The following is a 16,850-nucleotide window of genomic DNA, read 5'->3' as shown; positions in this document are numbered from 1 at the left end:
TTAAAAAAAATACAAAATTATGCAAAGTGATGATCCCGAATCACTCTCCATCTTTCTTTCATTTAATATTAAATCATTCGTATCTTAGAAGAGTGATATTTAATCATGTCAGTTCTATTCATAACCAGTTGAATATTACAACTGTTAAAATATCATCACTCTACACGATAGTTGATTATATTCAATACGGTTTGAATGATCTATTCTTGAAACATATAGATCAACTTTGGTCATTAATGTTTACCGATGGTAGATATACAAATAATAGTGATCATAATGTATGCCACATATCATACAACTTTTATTTTACCTAGATAATTATACTTACTAACTTTTTGTTTATTTTCTTTAGAAATTAAATAGAATAATAACTATAGCAATTCATTTCAATAATGATAGAGCATTGAAATACTTGATAAATAGAATAAGAAAGGAGATTGGACCATTTCAAACAATGGTTAAAGTCAATTATAATCATGGATATGTTAAACAAGGTTATGAAATGGATGTACTATGTCTTTGTTCAATGGTGTTTAATTTGTTGGTACAAGACAATATAATCATTGAATCTAGTGACTTGATGAAAAGAATGGTAAAGACTGCGGTACTTGTTATTGGAGATGTAGATATAGTTAGAACCTTGTTTAAACGTTATAATCGTCAGTTTGGTCACTTGTATACTGAACGCTATCCACTTGGGAGTACGACGCCATCAAAGATCTTTACGCTTTTACAAAGAATGGATGACCAACAGTTTATCAATTTGTATGAAGTGACTAGAAAGTTGAATGGTCAAACTATCGATGGAACTACATATGTAGCCGTACAATCAATGATTCTCAACCGTCCGAATATTACAAAGCATATGTGTATGTCGATGGGTGACCAACTTAGGTTTGGATTTTCAGATTTATTTGTGGACACTACCTCTGACATCCTTGTACAAGAGAATGCAAGAAAGAAACAACTCAATGACTTTAATTACATTATGGTGGATTTTTTGATAATGTAGATCATCAAGGATTGTTGGACAAGATAAGGGATGGAACAGACACCAACTTTTTAAAATACATTACGTCACCACTGACCTACAAAAATCGAACGTTGGAGAAATCAATCACATTGAAATGGAGTTTTCATCTGTCATTGGAAAACGGTGCAACTGATGTAGTGACGTATATTTTGGAGCAAGCTCGAACCCATGGAATCAAATTTGATATTAAATTCATTCGCAAGATACATCCAGTATTTTGTTCACGTCACTATATCGACTTATTGTCACAGTAAGTTACACCATGCTACTCGTCAATGTCGAATATCGTTAGATCTACATTGCAACAAGCTACCAAGGGTCAAGAGTATGAAGAACTAGAGTATGTCCTTGATTCAACATTCTGCTCAACTCTTGTCCTCGATATAGCCGACTCTATCGCATCGATCATTGATGTGGGCCAAGACTCGTATGAGAGGTTGATAACTAAACTGATGGTACATGCAACTGATCATCCACAGAATATTCATGTCCCTTTAGAATCGATTATTAAACACACCACTGACGAGTACCCAGGTAGAAACAGGTTCATTTGTGCCGTTCATACTCGATGATTTTAGAATCAATGAAATCGAACCAGAAGAAACATGTGTACCCAAGATACAGAGGATCATCCATCCACATCTTCTCACTAGATTGGTTCAAAAGATACATTACTGTCCATTCTACCATTTCCTAGCTAGTGCAGCATTGTCAAATGACTTTGACATCTTTATCCAAATCTACAAGATTGGATACCCAGCCAACAAGTTTACAACCTATCAACTCGTCAAAATCCTTGCTTTGGTAATCAATGCCGGTTACTATATGTTTGCTAAAAGGTTTTTACTGTGTATTACTCATATCGACCTCTCCATCATGTCACATACAACTTGTCAAAAGGCAATCAATACTTTATTCAAATTATATTTTGAATTACTCTCTCAAGATCTCAAGCAACGACAACAAGATGTTGCACCCAAGGAAATCGATATAAACTATCAAAAAATGGCATATGAAATTTTAAAATTGGTTGGACCATCCTATCGTCAACATGAAATAATCTACTATGCATCTGGAGTGACAGATGATCAATTTAAAAAACTTTGGAATAGATATTCACAGACCAATCGATTGGACATTCAAAAATGGTTGGCTAATCCATCACAACATCTTAAACAACAACAATTAAAATCAAGATATGATCAACAATTCTTGAATCATTTACAAAGAATTTATAAACATTTAAAACGAAATCAATTAAAAAAACAACAACAACAACAAAATGAATCAACTCAAATTAAAACTAGATTAAATCCACCTCCTTTGGAAATTGAATATATTGGAATTTGGAATCAATGTTTAGAACAATATTATTTCAACAAAGATAATAGTAAATAATTATAGTTTGGAAGAATATAATCATTTTATGGAGTATGCTATAGAAATTGGCTTCGTTCCCTCCCATTTCCAAAAATAAACCAAATTTAGATAGTGGTTGTGTGAGTGTAGTTTGGTTTATTATTTTTTTACTACTGAGAGAAACACAAATCACTATTAATGTTTGAATCATCTGATGGAATTGATAAAAATAATGGTGTATGTATACAACTACTTTAACTTTATAATCTAAAAAAATATTAATATTATTATTAATAATATTGTTTTGTTATTTTCTTTTAGAGATTAAATAAATTGATAACAACATCAATTTATTTTAATAATGATAAAGTATTGGATTACTTTTTAAATAGAATTAAAAAAGAGATTGGACCGTTTCAAACTATGGTTATAGTAGATTATGATAGATCGTATACCAAAGAATTCTTTCTAGGAGAATGAAAAAGAAGAGGATGAAGGAAACATTGGTATGTCTGAAGATTCATTTGATGTTTATGTTGGTGACCCCAATCCAATCAGTACAAAGGTATTTAATATATTGGTTGATGACAATGTATTTATCCTTTCAAAAAGGTGATGCAATTGGTTGCAGAGGCAATGGAACAAGACAAAACCCAAGTTATACGTCATCTTCTCAGGAAACCATACAAATTACATTCTCTCAATGTAATCTCTTCCAACACCACGATAAGAGAGTGTGCCAGAAAGAATGAACTACAAATATTAAGATTGGTAAATTCTGACTTTGGAGAACCACCTGATCCACCCATTAAAGAGGATGGATTGTTAAAAGATATTGTGAATGGAACAGATTTAGAATATCTTAAATACAATACTAGGTTACTCGGTCGTTCCAAAGATTTTATCAAAAGGAGTGGAAATTTGGAAGGTCATTACAAAATGGAGCAGAAACTGTTGTAAAGTATATTTTCGAGTTGGCACAAAGAGAAAGGTTCAAAATTAAATTCCATGCTCTCAAGAGTATCGATCCAATTTTTTGTTCAAGAGATTATATCAATCTATTAAATGAACATAGTATGTTCTCAGTGCATCACATCCTACCAATATAGTTGCACCAACCATTAAACAAGCCTCAAAGGGCAAAGAATATGTAGAACTAGATTTTGTACTCGAATCACCATTTGCAAAATCACTTATCATGGATGTTGTTGATACAGTTCAATCAATCATTTCAATACCTGGTGACTCTAACTATCATTTGATTGAAAGAGTGGCAGAGTATGTTGATCAAAATACCGAAAAATGCATTACCCAGTTATCATCGATTGGCAAGTACATCACCGACGAGTATTCTGCAACACGTGACCAATTAGTATCAATCATTGGAAAGATTCTTGATGACACTGACTTTGATGAAACCCAAAACCTGCCAATGTCCTATTATTCAAGTTTCCCTCAAATGGTATCTACCTCCACCATTTGTCGAAAAAATGGTCACTACGACAAGATATGTCCATTTTACTTCTTCCTCTCGAGTGCAGCCATTTCAACCGACGTTGCTATCTATCAACGTGTATATGATATTGGTTATAACCAAGAAGGGGATGAAAGAGAGGAGATGTATGATCTAGTTAAAATCCTTGGATCACTTGTCAAGGTTGGTCATTTTAGATTTATCAGAGAATTCCTTGAAGTCACACCAATCGAAATGGATTCATTATCTATTGAACAATTCAAAAAGGCAATCAATAAGATATTCAAATTATATTTTAACCTTTTAAAAAAATATTTGGAATCAAAACAAGAAGTAGAACAAGTAGAAGTAGATTATCAACAACTTGCAAATGATATTTTAGAATTAGTAGAATTTGGTACCAACACATCACCAACATGAAATCATTTATTATGCAACTGAATTGACAGATGAACAATTTGATTCACTTTGGATTAGATATTCAAAAATGGTTTTCAACAGTTCAACTCAAACAATTAAAATATGATGAAAAGTTTGCAAATCATTTAGAAAGAATTTATAATCATCTCAAACAAGATCAATTAAAACAATATCAAACAATTCAAATTAAATTAGATCCACCTCCTTTGGATTTAAAATATATTGCAATATTAAATCAATGGTTATATAAATATTATTTCAACAAAGATACTAATAATAATAATAATAATAATAATAATAATAGTTTAATCAATAATTATACTCAAAAAGAATATAATCAATTTATAGATAGAGCAATAGAAATTGGTTTCGTTCCCAATCAATTTAAAAAATAATTTAAAATTATTAAACCAAAATTTAAAACAAAAAAAAAAGAAAGTTGGCAATGCAGATACACACATAAATATTTGTTGATGTTCAATAACAGATAATGGAAGATACAAACAATAGAGATAAGAAAAAGATGAAAGATAAAGAAGAAGAAAGAGGAATAGCAGCAGAGGAAAAGAATGCATTACAAAAGATATTAAATCAAGTTTATATTAGAAAGATACTATTTAATCATGTCAGTTTGATTCATCAACAATTAGAGATTAAAGCAGTTAAATTAACATCACTCTACACAATGATAGATTATATTAAATATGGTTTAAGTGATCTATTTGTGAAACATATTGATCAACTTTGGAGACAAATTGTTTGAATCATCTGATGGTATTTATAGAAATAATAGTAATGTATGTAAACATAGTCAACCTCATCGTCATATTAATAATCATATTAATATTTATTTATTTATTTATTTTCTTTTAGAGATTAAATAAATTGATGACAACATCAATTTATTTTAATAATGATAAAGTATTGGAATACTTGATAAATAGAATTAAAGAAGAGATTGCACCATTTCAAACAATGGTTAATATCGATTATGATAGAATATATGCAAGGGAATTTACATCAGATGAAAATGATAAAAAAGAACAAGAAGAAGAAGATCGACTTAGCAAGTTTGAAGGATTATTTTGTGGTGCTATTATTGGTAGACCCAAGGTTTTGAGTACAGAGGTATTCAATTTATTGGTCGACGACAATGTATTTACCAAATCATTGTGGTTATTGCGTAGCATGCTGGTGACTGCAGTCTCGGTGGTTGGTGACGTACAAATCATTCAAAATCTGTGCAAACGATACAATCTCAAAGATTCACTCAGATCTAGAGATTTGTTTGCAACTACAGATCTCTCCAAGTTGTTCAAGGAAAAGAGTGAAGAAGAGTTGATCCAAATTTTCGAGGCCTACAACATTGCACATAAAGAATACAATCATCATCATCATCATAGTAGCCTTCTTTATAATGACATTTATAATCCTCAAAACCATGATGAAGATGATGAAGATGGTGATGATGATGATGATGATAGTCAAATTGATAATAATAATAATAATAATAATAATAATAATAATAATAATAATAATAATAATAATAATCCAGCTAAATTCTTTGCATCATTGCTTGGAAATATTAGACAAAATATCAAGAGAAATAACCAAGATGATGATCATAACGAAGAAGATGATGATGATGATGAAGATGAAGACGGAGAAGATGATTTTGACGAAAGTTACGGTGAAGAAGAAGATTTCAATGAAGAAGAAGATTACGATGAAGATTACGATGAAGAATTTAGTGAAAGGGTGATACAATTGGTTGCAGAGGCAATGGAACAAGACAAAATCAAGGTCATACAACATCTGATCAATAGACGATACAATTTTCATTCTCTAAATGTCATTTCTTCCAACATTGCAATAAGAAAGAATGCGAGAAAGGAAGAATTACAAAGACTAAGATTGGTAGATTCTGACTTTTCAGAACCACCTGATCCACCCATTAAAGAGGATGGATTGTTAAAAGAATTTTTGGACGGAACAGATTTGAAGTATCTGAAATACAATATTGAATCATTGTGTAAATCCAAAGATTTTATCAACAAGAAGTCGAGATTTGGACTGTCGCTACAAAATGGAGCAGAAAATGTTGTAAACTATATTTTCCAAGTGGCAGAGCGAGATGGGTTCAAAATCAAGTTTCACCATCTCGAAAGTATCGATCCTGTCTTTTGCTCACAACACTATATCAATCTATTGAATCAACATGCTACTTTTGGTGCAACGTATCCTACCAATATTGTCGGCCCCACCATTAAACAAGCCTCAAAGGGCAAAGAATATGTAGAACTAGATTTTGTACTCGAATCACCATTTGCAAAATCACTTATCATGGATGTTGTTGATACAGTTCAATCAATCATTTCAATACCTGGTGACTCTAACTATCATTTGATTGAAAGAGTGGCAGAGTATGTCGGTCAAAATACCGAAAAATGCCTCATCGAACTACCATCGATTCGCAAGTACATCACCGACGAGTATTCTTCAACACGTGACCAATTAGTATCAATCATTGGAAAGATTCTTGATGACACTGACTTTGATGATACTCAAAACCTACCAGAGTCCTACAACTCGGATATCAATTGGTTTCTACCTCCACCACTCGTCGAAAGAATGGTCAGTAGCACACAATATGTCCCATTTTATTTCTTCCTTTCGAGTGCAGCCATGTCAACCGACGTTGATCTCTATCAACGTGTCTATGATATTGGTTATGATGAAGATGGTGAAGAAAACCAAGTTCATATGTATGATCTAGTTAAAATCCTTGGATCACTTGTCAAGGTTGGTCATTTTAGATTTATCAAAGAATTCCTTGAAGCCACACCAATCGAAATGAGTTCATTATCTATTGAACATTTCAAAAAGGCAATTAATAAGATATTCAAATTATATTTTTACCTTTTAAAAAAAGATTTGGAATCAAAACAACAAAAAGAAAAGGTGATGGATGATATTGAACAAAAAGAAGAAGAAAATCAAGTAGAAGAAGAACAAATAGATTATCAACATCTTGCAAATGATATTTTAGAATTAGTACCATCAAGTCGTCAACATGAAATCATTTATTATTCAACTGAATTGACAGATGAACAATTTGATTCACTTTGGATTAGATATTCAGAGGATTTGGATATTCAAAAATGGTTTACAACAGTTCATCTCAAACAATTAAAATATGATGAAAAGTTTGCAAATCATTTAGAAAGAATTTATAATCATCTCAAACAAGATCAATTAAAACAATATCAATCAATTCAAATTAAATTAGATCCACCTCCTTTGGATTTAAGATTTATTGCAATATTAAATCAATGGTTAGATAAATATTATTTCAACAAAGATACAAAGAATAATAATAGTTTAGTTAATAATTATACTCAAAAAGAATATAATCATTTTATTGTTAAAGCAATAGAAATTGGTTTTATTCATTTTAAAAAATAAATTAAATATATATAATTTTATTTAAATAATTCTTTTTAGTTCCAATTGTTTCATATAATTCCATCTTTCAAGTGAAATTGATTTCTCGCCAAATGAAATGGCCAATATTCTTGCCAAGGTAAGCCAATAATGGAATATTTCTTGAGGAGTATCTGGATCTCTTTGTCTTGTACCAACAAAATCATCCTCAATTGCTTTTGTTACTTGTTGACTTGATGCCTCTAATCCATTATTCATTAATAATCCAATATATTGTCTAAATTGATTTAATTTCTCTTTACTTGGTTCTTCTTTTTTAATTTGTTCTAAAGATTTTTTATTTAATTTAACTTGACAAAATGCCTAAAAATAAAAGAAAAAAGAGGACAGTTTATAAATAAAATATTATTATTATTATTATTTTTTTTTTTTTTTACTTACAGGAGTTAAAGATTTACCAAAACTAGTAATTAATAATTGAATATCAGTTTTAATTTCAATTGGATGATATTCAAAATCATATTCGACACGTTGAAAGAGTGCCAAATCTTTGATGGCTTGAAGATTTCTTAGACCTTGTTTGTGAAGTGTACCTTCACGCAACTGTGTCTCGTCAATGATGAGATGAGTGTTTTTCGGTAGTTGCAAGAGTCCAGATACAATACGGTTACGGTCATAATCCTTGAATGGGATAATATCACCGTCATCTAAATTGTCGACAGTCATCTTGAATCGATGTGATCTAGACACCAACTGTTGCAACAATTCTTCCAACGTGTCTACGATTTCTTGATCATTTTGATTGATGATCACATTTAACGAGAAATTACCAAGACACAATCCTTGTGCAACCAAATATACCTTTGAAAATAGATAGACTAGGAAATATTCTGCTGCAGTACTATCTCCATTTAATTGATTGGTTAGATATGTGATCAATTCTTTTCTAATTTCTAAAATTGATTCAATGGTTGGTTGTTGATTAGTTGATTGTTGACTATTGTTGTTGTTGTTGTTGAATGGAGTTGTAGAGTTTGGTAAGAGGTATGGATCTATTTGACGATATGCAATTGCATGAAGTTGTGGAACTAGACTTTCTGGTATTTTATGTGATTGATCTTCAATCTCTAATCCATTCATTAAAATATCGGTCATTTGGTCAATCTGTTCATTATTGTCGAGTGTTGGTGAAGAGGGACTAAACTTTGAAACGACTCCAACAAACTCTACTATTTCATTAATCTTGAATTCTTGGTCCTTTCCATCATATGTCTTTACAATAAATGGTGATAAATGACCATCAATCCCTGATATAGGATAATTGTATGCTTTTTTAATCTCTGATTCTTTTTCATACATTGATGTTGAAGTTGCTTTTGAAGTGGTGGTACTATCATTATTATTATTATTATTATTATTCTTTTTAATCTTTTGATCATCTTCTTTGATTTCTTCTACCATTGGTATATCATCATTTTCAAGTGATCTTTTAGTTGATTTTTTCTCTGTTGTTGCAGGTACCTCTACCTTTTCTTGTTGGTTATTATTATTATTATTATTAATCAAATCACCAACAGCCCAATTATTTTGACAAGGAATAGGGATACAAAATAACATCCCTCTTTCAAATGTTACACCTTCAAAATGATGATCAATAACTTCATCTTGACCAATATTTTCTATACTATTTTTAAATGCATTTGTTTCATATCTCTATAATAATAATAATAAATCATAGTTGGTTTAATATTACTACAATTATACTATTAATATACTAACATACAATTTGATTGGTGTTTGTATTTTTAATTCTACATAGACCACTATAAAATTGAGGATCAAAGATATCTTGTACCATACATTTCATTCGAACCAATCTACCAATACTAGCATCACTTTCACTAACTGATCTAACTTGTGGTAGTGATTGATAGATCGCATCGTCTGCTAGTAGCTTTTCAAAGTGATCTGTAATACCCCATTTCTTTACAATGTTTAGATTCTCTAGTTCATCTTCTTCAGATGCTGCTGTGTTTTGATTAAATGGTGATGATCTTGTTTGATTAACTAGAGATTGACAGTTCTTTTGAAATAACTCTTCAATCACTGTTATAGGATTATCTATTGATCTATTGTTGATGTTTGTATCTGTATCCATTGTTTTTTGAAGCTTTAAATGATCTCTTTGAATATATTGAATCATTGATCTGAGACATTGGCGCCAAATTTTTTTTTTTTTAAAAATATGATAATTTTTATAAATAGGGTTTTATGTGTGTGGATTTGATAGAAATAAACCAAAGTTGGATAAAACGATAGATCACCAATAGGAGAGTGCGATGCGGAAAAAAAAATTTTGTGGTAGTGCAAATAAAAAGTATCTCCCCTTCCGAGAATTGAACTCGGGCCTTTCGCGTGACAGGCGAAAATCCTCACCACTAGACCAAAAGGGAATTTTTGATGTCCCTTAGGATAAAATTTGAGTCTGCTTCGCCGCGCCCCCTTTTTTTTTTTTTTTTTAAGTTTGGAATTTTTCTGTAATAGAGAGAAAGAGATAGAAACAGAGAATTACGTATAGAGTACTATAGAACTTCACTCAATCATCAACTATCTTCAACTATCTTTTATCAACATTACTATTTCTTTTCACACTCACTAAAAGCCACAACTAATTGCCCTAGTGTGCCCCTTGTTCAATTATTTATATCATTATCATTATTATAAATAAGGGGCGCGAGCGAGCATAAGCACTGCCTATATCAAAGATCACCAACAAGAAAAAAAACAAAAAATAAAAAAAATAACCAAAAAAAAAAAAATATCTCGCTCCTTCCTCCATCTCCTTCTCTAATCAACACAATACAGTAGTAAAACAGTATCGAAACAATAGGAATAATAATTTAGGTGGAATTTAATTATCATTACAACAAGTCAATACAGTTTGAAAACAGTATTCACATTACTATTACAATTGGAAATGAACATCATCAACATCCCATCAAAACATCAATCAACAACATAACAATACGAACAACAGAACGATATAAGATAGATAATCATGGTGTAGACACAACCACCAACCATTACTCGACACACATACATATGGATGGTGACACTGGGCACTCCCTCCAACAGTCACGATCTGGTCACTAATCTGACAAAAGAACTATGGATCGTAACTCACAGAACCGTTCAGCCCCCACTCGATTCAACAGGTAAAGAAGCTTCCCGTCGTATTGATGAACAAATAGAACTAATAGCTCCCACCAAGACTTGCCATTTTTGCTTGGATGGAAATAGAACAGACATTTGGCACCCCAAAAAACAGATTGGACTTGTTTCTTCTTTGGAAACTCAGTTCCCATTGCTGGTCAAACAAAGACTTCAATCAATAAAACTTCGCAATCGAAAGAGTAGTGCTCCACCCTACAGGTGGATGCCACGAAATGAGATGCTTAAAAAAAAAAAAACCTCCTTTTTTTTTCTCTCTTACATCGTACTTCATGACATGATCAACGTCCATATAACATGTATCATAGACATGGACAAACCCCCCAGAACAAATTAACTTTAATTCTTCTTGTGATAATCTTTATTTCTTGCTGGTCAATTAAAAAGTATAATTAATAAAACTTTGTAACTTTTGAGTACTACTCTTCCCGATTGGAGAGACCAGGAAAAGAATTACTTTAAAAAAAAAACCCTGATTTTTTTTGCAAAACAAATGATCGGAGTTCTCACTTAATAAAACATAACCAAACGGTAAATAAAAGTATTTAATTTTATTCAATAAAGACCATAAATCTCTCCCTCTTTAAAATATCTTCACTTTATATTAATTTATTTATGGTGAGATTGGGAAAATTCAAGTCTAGATCGCCGAGGCGGCAAGACAATCGAAGTATCAATCGTTACCAAACAAATTAAAACTATAACAAAAATAAAGAAATAATTTAAATGAATTGAATGAATGATATTATTTATTGTGTAAAAGTAAAATATGTATTTATAAACTTTGAAGGGATTCTGTTCAAAAGAATTAATTATTAAATTAATTCATTATTTTCTCTTTCTTGGAGTTGATTGTTTTGATGCTTTTTTGACGACTTTACTGATAATATTTTCAAAATGGTCTTGATCGGGGAGGACAAACATATTCTGTACATGCACTATCATGCTTTTCTTTCCACGCTTTGATTTTTTCTTGCCATGATGGTTGTTTCTTGATCTTTTTCTTTTAACCGACTTTAGATTCTCCATATCTTCTTCTTCTTCTTCCCCTTCCTCTTCATCATTGTCACTTTCCTCTTCATCGTTGTCACTTTCAACATCATCTTCATCGTCACTTTCTTCTTCTTCTTCTTCTTCTTCACTGTCACTTTCTTGATCTACTTTATCCTTGTGAAATGGTAAAGTTGGAAGACATTGAGGTTTGTGAGGACACTTTTCAATGACACTGACAATCTTTTGTCTTTGGAGTTTCTTGGGAGACAGTTTCAAAATTCTCTTGATCTTGGCATGACACTTTACTCTTGTACGGTGACTCATGGAGATTTCACTGATAAGATGTTGTGGATTGATGCATTGCTTGGTAGCACAAATGGTGGAGATTGAGAGACTGTTTGCCGATTTGACGATGGGAATCTTTTTTGTTTCAGCCACTCCTTTTTGATTCATAAATGCCAAGTGTTGAACATTTAATCCCAATTTACCTCCAATCGATCGATGGTGACATACCATGCAACGTCCATTTTCCGTAGTGTCTCCCAAAGCTGAATTCAAGTCGACCGATTGCATTAACTCTCCCAATTGCTCCTCTGTAATGTTGGTTACTTTGAGATGAACATTAGCTTTAGATGTAGGTCCCTTTAATCCAATTGTCTCTTTTTCTAATGTCCTTTGATTTCTAGTGGCAGCGTTGGTGGAGGATGTAGAGGTAGATGGAGTAGGAGGAGGAGTAGGAGGAGTAGGAATGTTTCTCTTGATACCGTTGATATGGGTAGTGGAGGTCGTAGAGGAGGTGGAGGTGGTGGTGAGGTATAGGTCGATGGAGTAGGAGGAGTAGGAGGAGTAGGAATGTTTCTCTTGATACTGTTGCTATGTGCAGTAGAGGCAGTAGAGGAGGTGGAGGTGGTGAATGAGGTATAGGTCGATGGAGTAGTAGGTGGTGTATGAGGAGGAGTGCAAATGTTTCTCTTGATACCGTTGCTATGTGTACCAACATTTGATCGATTTGTTTGGAGTGTAGAGCTACCGGTAGATAGAAATGAAGGTTCAATGGTTTCCTTTCGAAAAGAATGGATAAGTAAACATTTATGTGTAATATTTAACTACCTGTAGTATACATACAGATTGTGGTTTGGTTGGGGTAGCTTGATTCATTGTATCATTATCATCATCATCTTCTTGAGTTGCAAATTCAGATGATTGAGATTGCATGTCAAATGAGTTGTTGTCATCATTATCTACTTTAATTTTGGCATCATGATCATTCTATAGTCAATAATAATTAAGAATAAAAGAATATTAATATTAATGAATTATAATTAATTGGTTAGATCATAAACCAGTAATTAAGTTATTATAATATATAATATCAATACTTACTGCAGAAGAGTCCCCAGCACTTGGACCAAATTTAAAAAAGGAAGGGAGAAACATGTTTCTCATTTCTATATCACTTTAATAAACTATGTAACTATGTAAAGTAGTGTGCAAGTAAAACAATGACGATGACGATGATGATGATGATTTCTTCTTCTTTCTTTCCAATTAAACCAATATCCACCATTTACTCACTATATTGACCACACTTTCATTGTTGTTCGCTAAATTAAAAGATCGACGAAGAGGAGTGTGTTTGATAAAACTTTATACCAAAAAAGAGAGAGAGTTGACCAATAATCATGATAAGAATGACGTTATGGTGGTAAACAAACTTTTGTTCTCTCCTCTAATAAATGACACACCTATTCATACTCGATAATATTATTCTATCTATACAATTGAATTGATTTTATAGTTTGTTTTGATACCTAATAAATAAAATGATCATCGATTGCTTGAGCAAAAAAAAAAATAATTAATTTAAAATTTATTAAATTTTAATTGATTTTGATGGAACTTGAGAGACGAGTAAACGATCAATGATACCAATAAAGTGGTCCTTGTTAGAGAGAACAAATACATTTTGAGAATGCATTGTCACATTAATTGTTGTGCAAGAATCAGCATCCAAATCGGTAGCCTCCATTTCCTCACACTTAGAATGCTTTACCTTTTTCAATCTTGTCTGTTGATTGGATGGTTGGGCTTTTTTTCTTTTAATTGATTGTTGATTGTCAACTTCAATTTCTTCATCATCTTCATCTTCATCTTCATCCTGCACCAGTTCCTCTTCATCTTCAATTTCATCTTCCTCGATCTCATCTGTATCTTGCACCAGTTCCTGTTCCTCGTTCTCTTTCTCCTCTTTATCATCGACATCTATAAAAGTTGGTAAACATTTGGGGTTGTGAGGACAACTGTTTACAACCTCCAAAATTTTGTCTTGGTTCTTTCCCTTCAAGATTACCTTTACTTTTCTGTGACAAGCTCTTCTGGAATTGTGATTCTTGTTTGTCTCTGCCAGAATATGGTCTTTGTTGATGCATGAGGTGGTACCACATATACTGGAAATGCATAAATTATCACGGGCTGTATCATTTGATATCATTCTTGCTTGCGGTCTTCCATGGTGAGTCATGAATACCAAGTGTTGTGGTTTGACTGCAGGGTATCCCATTGACTTTTGTGGATATACCTCGCATCTTGAAGAGTTAAGTGTTGGATTTCCAAATAGTCGGTTGACCTTGAGTAATTCTTTGAGTTTGGTGAAGTGTTCCTCGGTGATCTTCGTCACGTTAAGGTTTTTATCTGCAACGAGTCCAGTGGTTGGTGGATTTACAGTAGAGTCAATATCTTGAGAGATATCGTCAATAGTGTCATCTAAAGATTGTGATGAATCCTCAATATCCTAATAATATACTAAGTGTAAATAAATTGAATTGATTGCTCTTATCAATGATTTTTAATTTTTAAAGTGTAGAACATACCTTTTGAATAGTGATTGTAGGATTCTTAATAGCTGTCTCACTTCCAGGTGTAAGAGGGAGGGTAGGGGATTGGGTATCGAGAAGATTCCTCATGTATGAGGGAAGTAGACTGAACATCTCTTGAGCTAGTTGTACTTGAATAAAATAATGATGATAATGATGACCATTTCTTTGGCTATGTGCACCAATTTATATACAAACTTGATGTTGTTAACTCCTCACTTTTATGATAATGCTTGTCAAATTAGAAGATGGAGGTGAATAAAAAGTTTAACCATGACCAATCTTCTTCATCTCATCCAATAATTTTATCGATGTTCGAGTGTGTCTGGTCTCCCTCTGTCACCTCATCATCATATCGACAAATAGTTGAGGTTGCTATCGTTGTGATGAAGAGTGATAGCTATTAGTGATGTTTAAACAGATCTCTTTGTATGTAATAGATTCAAAAAAAAAAAAAAAAAAAAAGAATAAAGACTATATAAAGTTTTATTAATGGAAATAGATAGACCATTTGGTATTTGTTGGTCTAACTTGATGGACTAAACGTATTCCACCAACGGGACTGTCAGACATACATAAAATAAAATAAAATAAATTAAGTTTAACCAATTGTGGTACCATCTACCATTAATTTTTATCAAAATGTTGTCTTGTTTTGCTGTACTAGAATAGGTATATTAATAGAGATTCGTTTTTAGTTTGTCATGATACTTCAATGGAAATATTTGATTAGAAACATTTATTATTTTGATTAAATTTAAAAAGATTGATGTTGTAAAAGATTATTATTATTTGTTTGAAATAGATTGTCCATTTGTTGGTGGTCTGGCTTGAGAGACTAAACGATTAATAACCCCACCAAAGTTATCATTGTCTGCCATAATAAAAACATTTTGAGAGTGCATTGTAACGTTGATAATGGTCTGACCTGAACTTGTCTTTACCACTTCTACTTCATCTTGAGGATACTTTGTCTTTTTCAAAGCTTGTTTGTTTGTTGTTGTTGTTGACTTTACCTTTTCCTTGGGAATACGTTTTCTTTTGACAGTTTGTTGTTGATTACCATCTTCCTCTTCACTTTCATCCTTTTGATAACCATTGGTAAATGTTGGAATACATTTGGGCTCGTGAGGACAAAGCTTGATGGTTGCTGAAATTTTTCTGTCTTGTGTCTTGAGTTGTTTCTTTAATATATCCTTGATCGTGGTGTGACATTCACCTCTAGATTTAGAGATCTTGTGTGTTTCTGAGAGAATATGGTCTTTGTTGATGCAACCAGCGGTACAACATAATTTGGAGATGCACATGTTGTCTGGCGATTTGGTTTTGGGAATCAATCCTGTTTCCAATCTTCCACGGTGAGCCATGAATGCTACGTGTTGAGGTTTGATGGAAGAAGGTGTTTTGTAAAAAGAATTGTCTGGATATACCTCACATCTTGAAGAGTTGAATGTAGAGTCTCCCAAAACTTTGTTGTCATTGAGTAATCCTTTGAGTTTAGTGAATTGGCTCTCATTGATATCCGACACATCAAGGGGTTCAAATGTGGGTGGAATTTGAGCAGTAGGATTGATACGTGGGCGAGTAATCTTTTTTCTAATAGTAGGATCACTATTAGTATCACTATTTGTATTATCAATCTTTTCACTATCACTATTGTCACTATCACTTTTGTCACTATCACTCTTTTTTGATTTGGTTGATTTGCGAGTTTTCTTGGTCACTGGGGTAGTGTCACCTTCAGATGAATCATCGGATTCCTATATAATTAATAGAGAGTGAGTACATTGTATTGTATTATTATTGTCTCTGTTATCGTATTATTAAGTGTAAAACATACCTGAGCAGTACTGCTGCTTGTTGGTTCTTCATCATCGTCGCCCATTTCAGTTACACTAGGAGCAAGAGGGAATAAATGAAGAGGACGAGGAGGAGGTTGAGGGTTGCGAAAGATAGGAATTCTAGTATATGATGGTAGACTATTAAAGTCAACAATCATCTACTTAACAAGTAAAAATAATGA

The 16,850-nt window shown here is 32.3% G+C and overlaps 8 protein-coding genes and 1 non-coding gene across 9 annotated transcripts; 4 read left to right on the top strand and 5 right to left on the bottom strand.

Annotated features, from left to right (window-relative positions):
- Positions 1–19: 19 nt before the first annotated feature.
- DFA_10329 (uncharacterized protein) lies at positions 20–1,166 on the top strand (the record flags this gene model as incomplete). The annotated part of the gene is made up of 4 exons (XM_004354179.1): positions 20–79; positions 129–278; positions 353–894; positions 1,013–1,166. The coding sequence occupies 4 exons, from the start codon at positions 20–22 to the stop codon at positions 1,164–1,166; spliced, it is 906 nt and encodes a 301-aa protein (XP_004354231.1).
- Positions 1,167–1,308: 142 nt separating this feature from the next.
- On the top strand, positions 1,309–4,681 carry DFA_10328 (uncharacterized protein; the record flags this gene model as incomplete). The annotated part of the gene is made up of 10 exons (XM_004354178.1): positions 1,309–1,460; positions 1,612–2,423; positions 2,571–2,629; positions 2,714–2,824; positions 2,865–2,984; positions 3,005–3,229; positions 3,271–3,466; positions 3,502–4,012; positions 4,073–4,263; positions 4,344–4,681. The coding sequence occupies 10 exons, from the start codon at positions 1,309–1,311 to the stop codon at positions 4,679–4,681; spliced, it is 2,715 nt and encodes a 904-aa protein (XP_004354230.1).
- Positions 4,682–4,776: 95 nt separating this feature from the next.
- On the top strand, positions 4,777–7,675 carry DFA_10327 (uncharacterized protein; the record flags this gene model as incomplete). Its single annotated transcript, XM_004354177.1, has 3 exons — positions 4,777–5,043; positions 5,160–7,621; positions 7,672–7,675. The coding sequence occupies 3 exons, from the start codon at positions 4,777–4,779 to the stop codon at positions 7,673–7,675; spliced, it is 2,733 nt and encodes a 910-aa protein (XP_004354229.1).
- Positions 7,676–7,772: 97 nt separating this feature from the next.
- On the bottom strand, positions 7,773–9,888 carry DFA_10326 (UPF0557 family protein; the record flags this gene model as incomplete). Its single annotated transcript, XM_004354176.1, has 3 exons — positions 7,773–8,093; positions 8,172–9,443; positions 9,514–9,888. 3 exons carry the CDS (start codon positions 9,886–9,888, stop codon positions 7,773–7,775), a joined length of 1,968 nt encoding a protein of 655 aa, XP_004354228.1.
- Positions 9,889–10,111: 223 nt separating this feature from the next.
- Positions 10,112–10,183, bottom strand: DFA_10325. The gene has a single exon. It is a non-coding gene; the product is annotated as a tRNA-Asp (tRNA).
- Positions 10,184–11,101: 918 nt separating this feature from the next.
- On the bottom strand, positions 11,102–13,400 carry DFA_10324 (uncharacterized protein; the record flags this gene model as incomplete). The annotated part of the gene is made up of 5 exons (XM_004354175.1): positions 11,102–11,184; positions 11,939–12,619; positions 12,823–13,015; positions 13,080–13,223; positions 13,338–13,400. The coding sequence occupies 5 exons, from the start codon at positions 13,398–13,400 to the stop codon at positions 11,102–11,104; spliced, it is 1,164 nt and encodes a 387-aa protein (XP_004354227.1).
- Positions 13,401–13,827: 427 nt separating this feature from the next.
- DFA_10323 (uncharacterized protein) lies at positions 13,828–14,917 on the bottom strand (the record flags this gene model as incomplete). The annotated part of the gene is made up of 3 exons (XM_004354174.1): positions 13,828–14,216; positions 14,403–14,745; positions 14,825–14,917. The coding sequence occupies 3 exons, from the start codon at positions 14,915–14,917 to the stop codon at positions 13,828–13,830; spliced, it is 825 nt and encodes a 274-aa protein (XP_004354226.1).
- A 158-nt stretch (positions 14,918–15,075) lies between these two features.
- DFA_10322 (uncharacterized protein) lies at positions 15,076–15,234 on the top strand (the record flags this gene model as incomplete). Its single annotated transcript, XM_004354173.1, has 1 exon — positions 15,076–15,234. One exon carries the CDS (start codon positions 15,076–15,078, stop codon positions 15,232–15,234), a length of 159 nt encoding a protein of 52 aa, XP_004354225.1.
- A 381-nt stretch (positions 15,235–15,615) lies between these two features.
- On the bottom strand, positions 15,616–16,712 carry DFA_10321 (uncharacterized protein; the record flags this gene model as incomplete). The annotated part of the gene is made up of 2 exons (XM_004354172.1): positions 15,616–16,587; positions 16,668–16,712. The coding sequence occupies 2 exons, from the start codon at positions 16,710–16,712 to the stop codon at positions 15,616–15,618; spliced, it is 1,017 nt and encodes a 338-aa protein (XP_004354224.1).
- Positions 16,713–16,850: the final 138 nt, after the last annotated feature.

This window comes from Cavenderia fasciculata, assembly GCF_000203815.1.
Source record: "Cavenderia fasciculata unplaced genomic scaffold Scf_EU5ZYIE02H8LDV-5, whole genome shotgun sequence".
Taxonomy (NCBI): domain Eukaryota; phylum Evosea; class Eumycetozoa; order Acytosteliales; family Cavenderiaceae; genus Cavenderia; species Cavenderia fasciculata.
The sequence above is the reverse complement of the archived record's forward strand: the minus strand, read 5'-3'. Positions and strand labels throughout refer to the sequence as shown.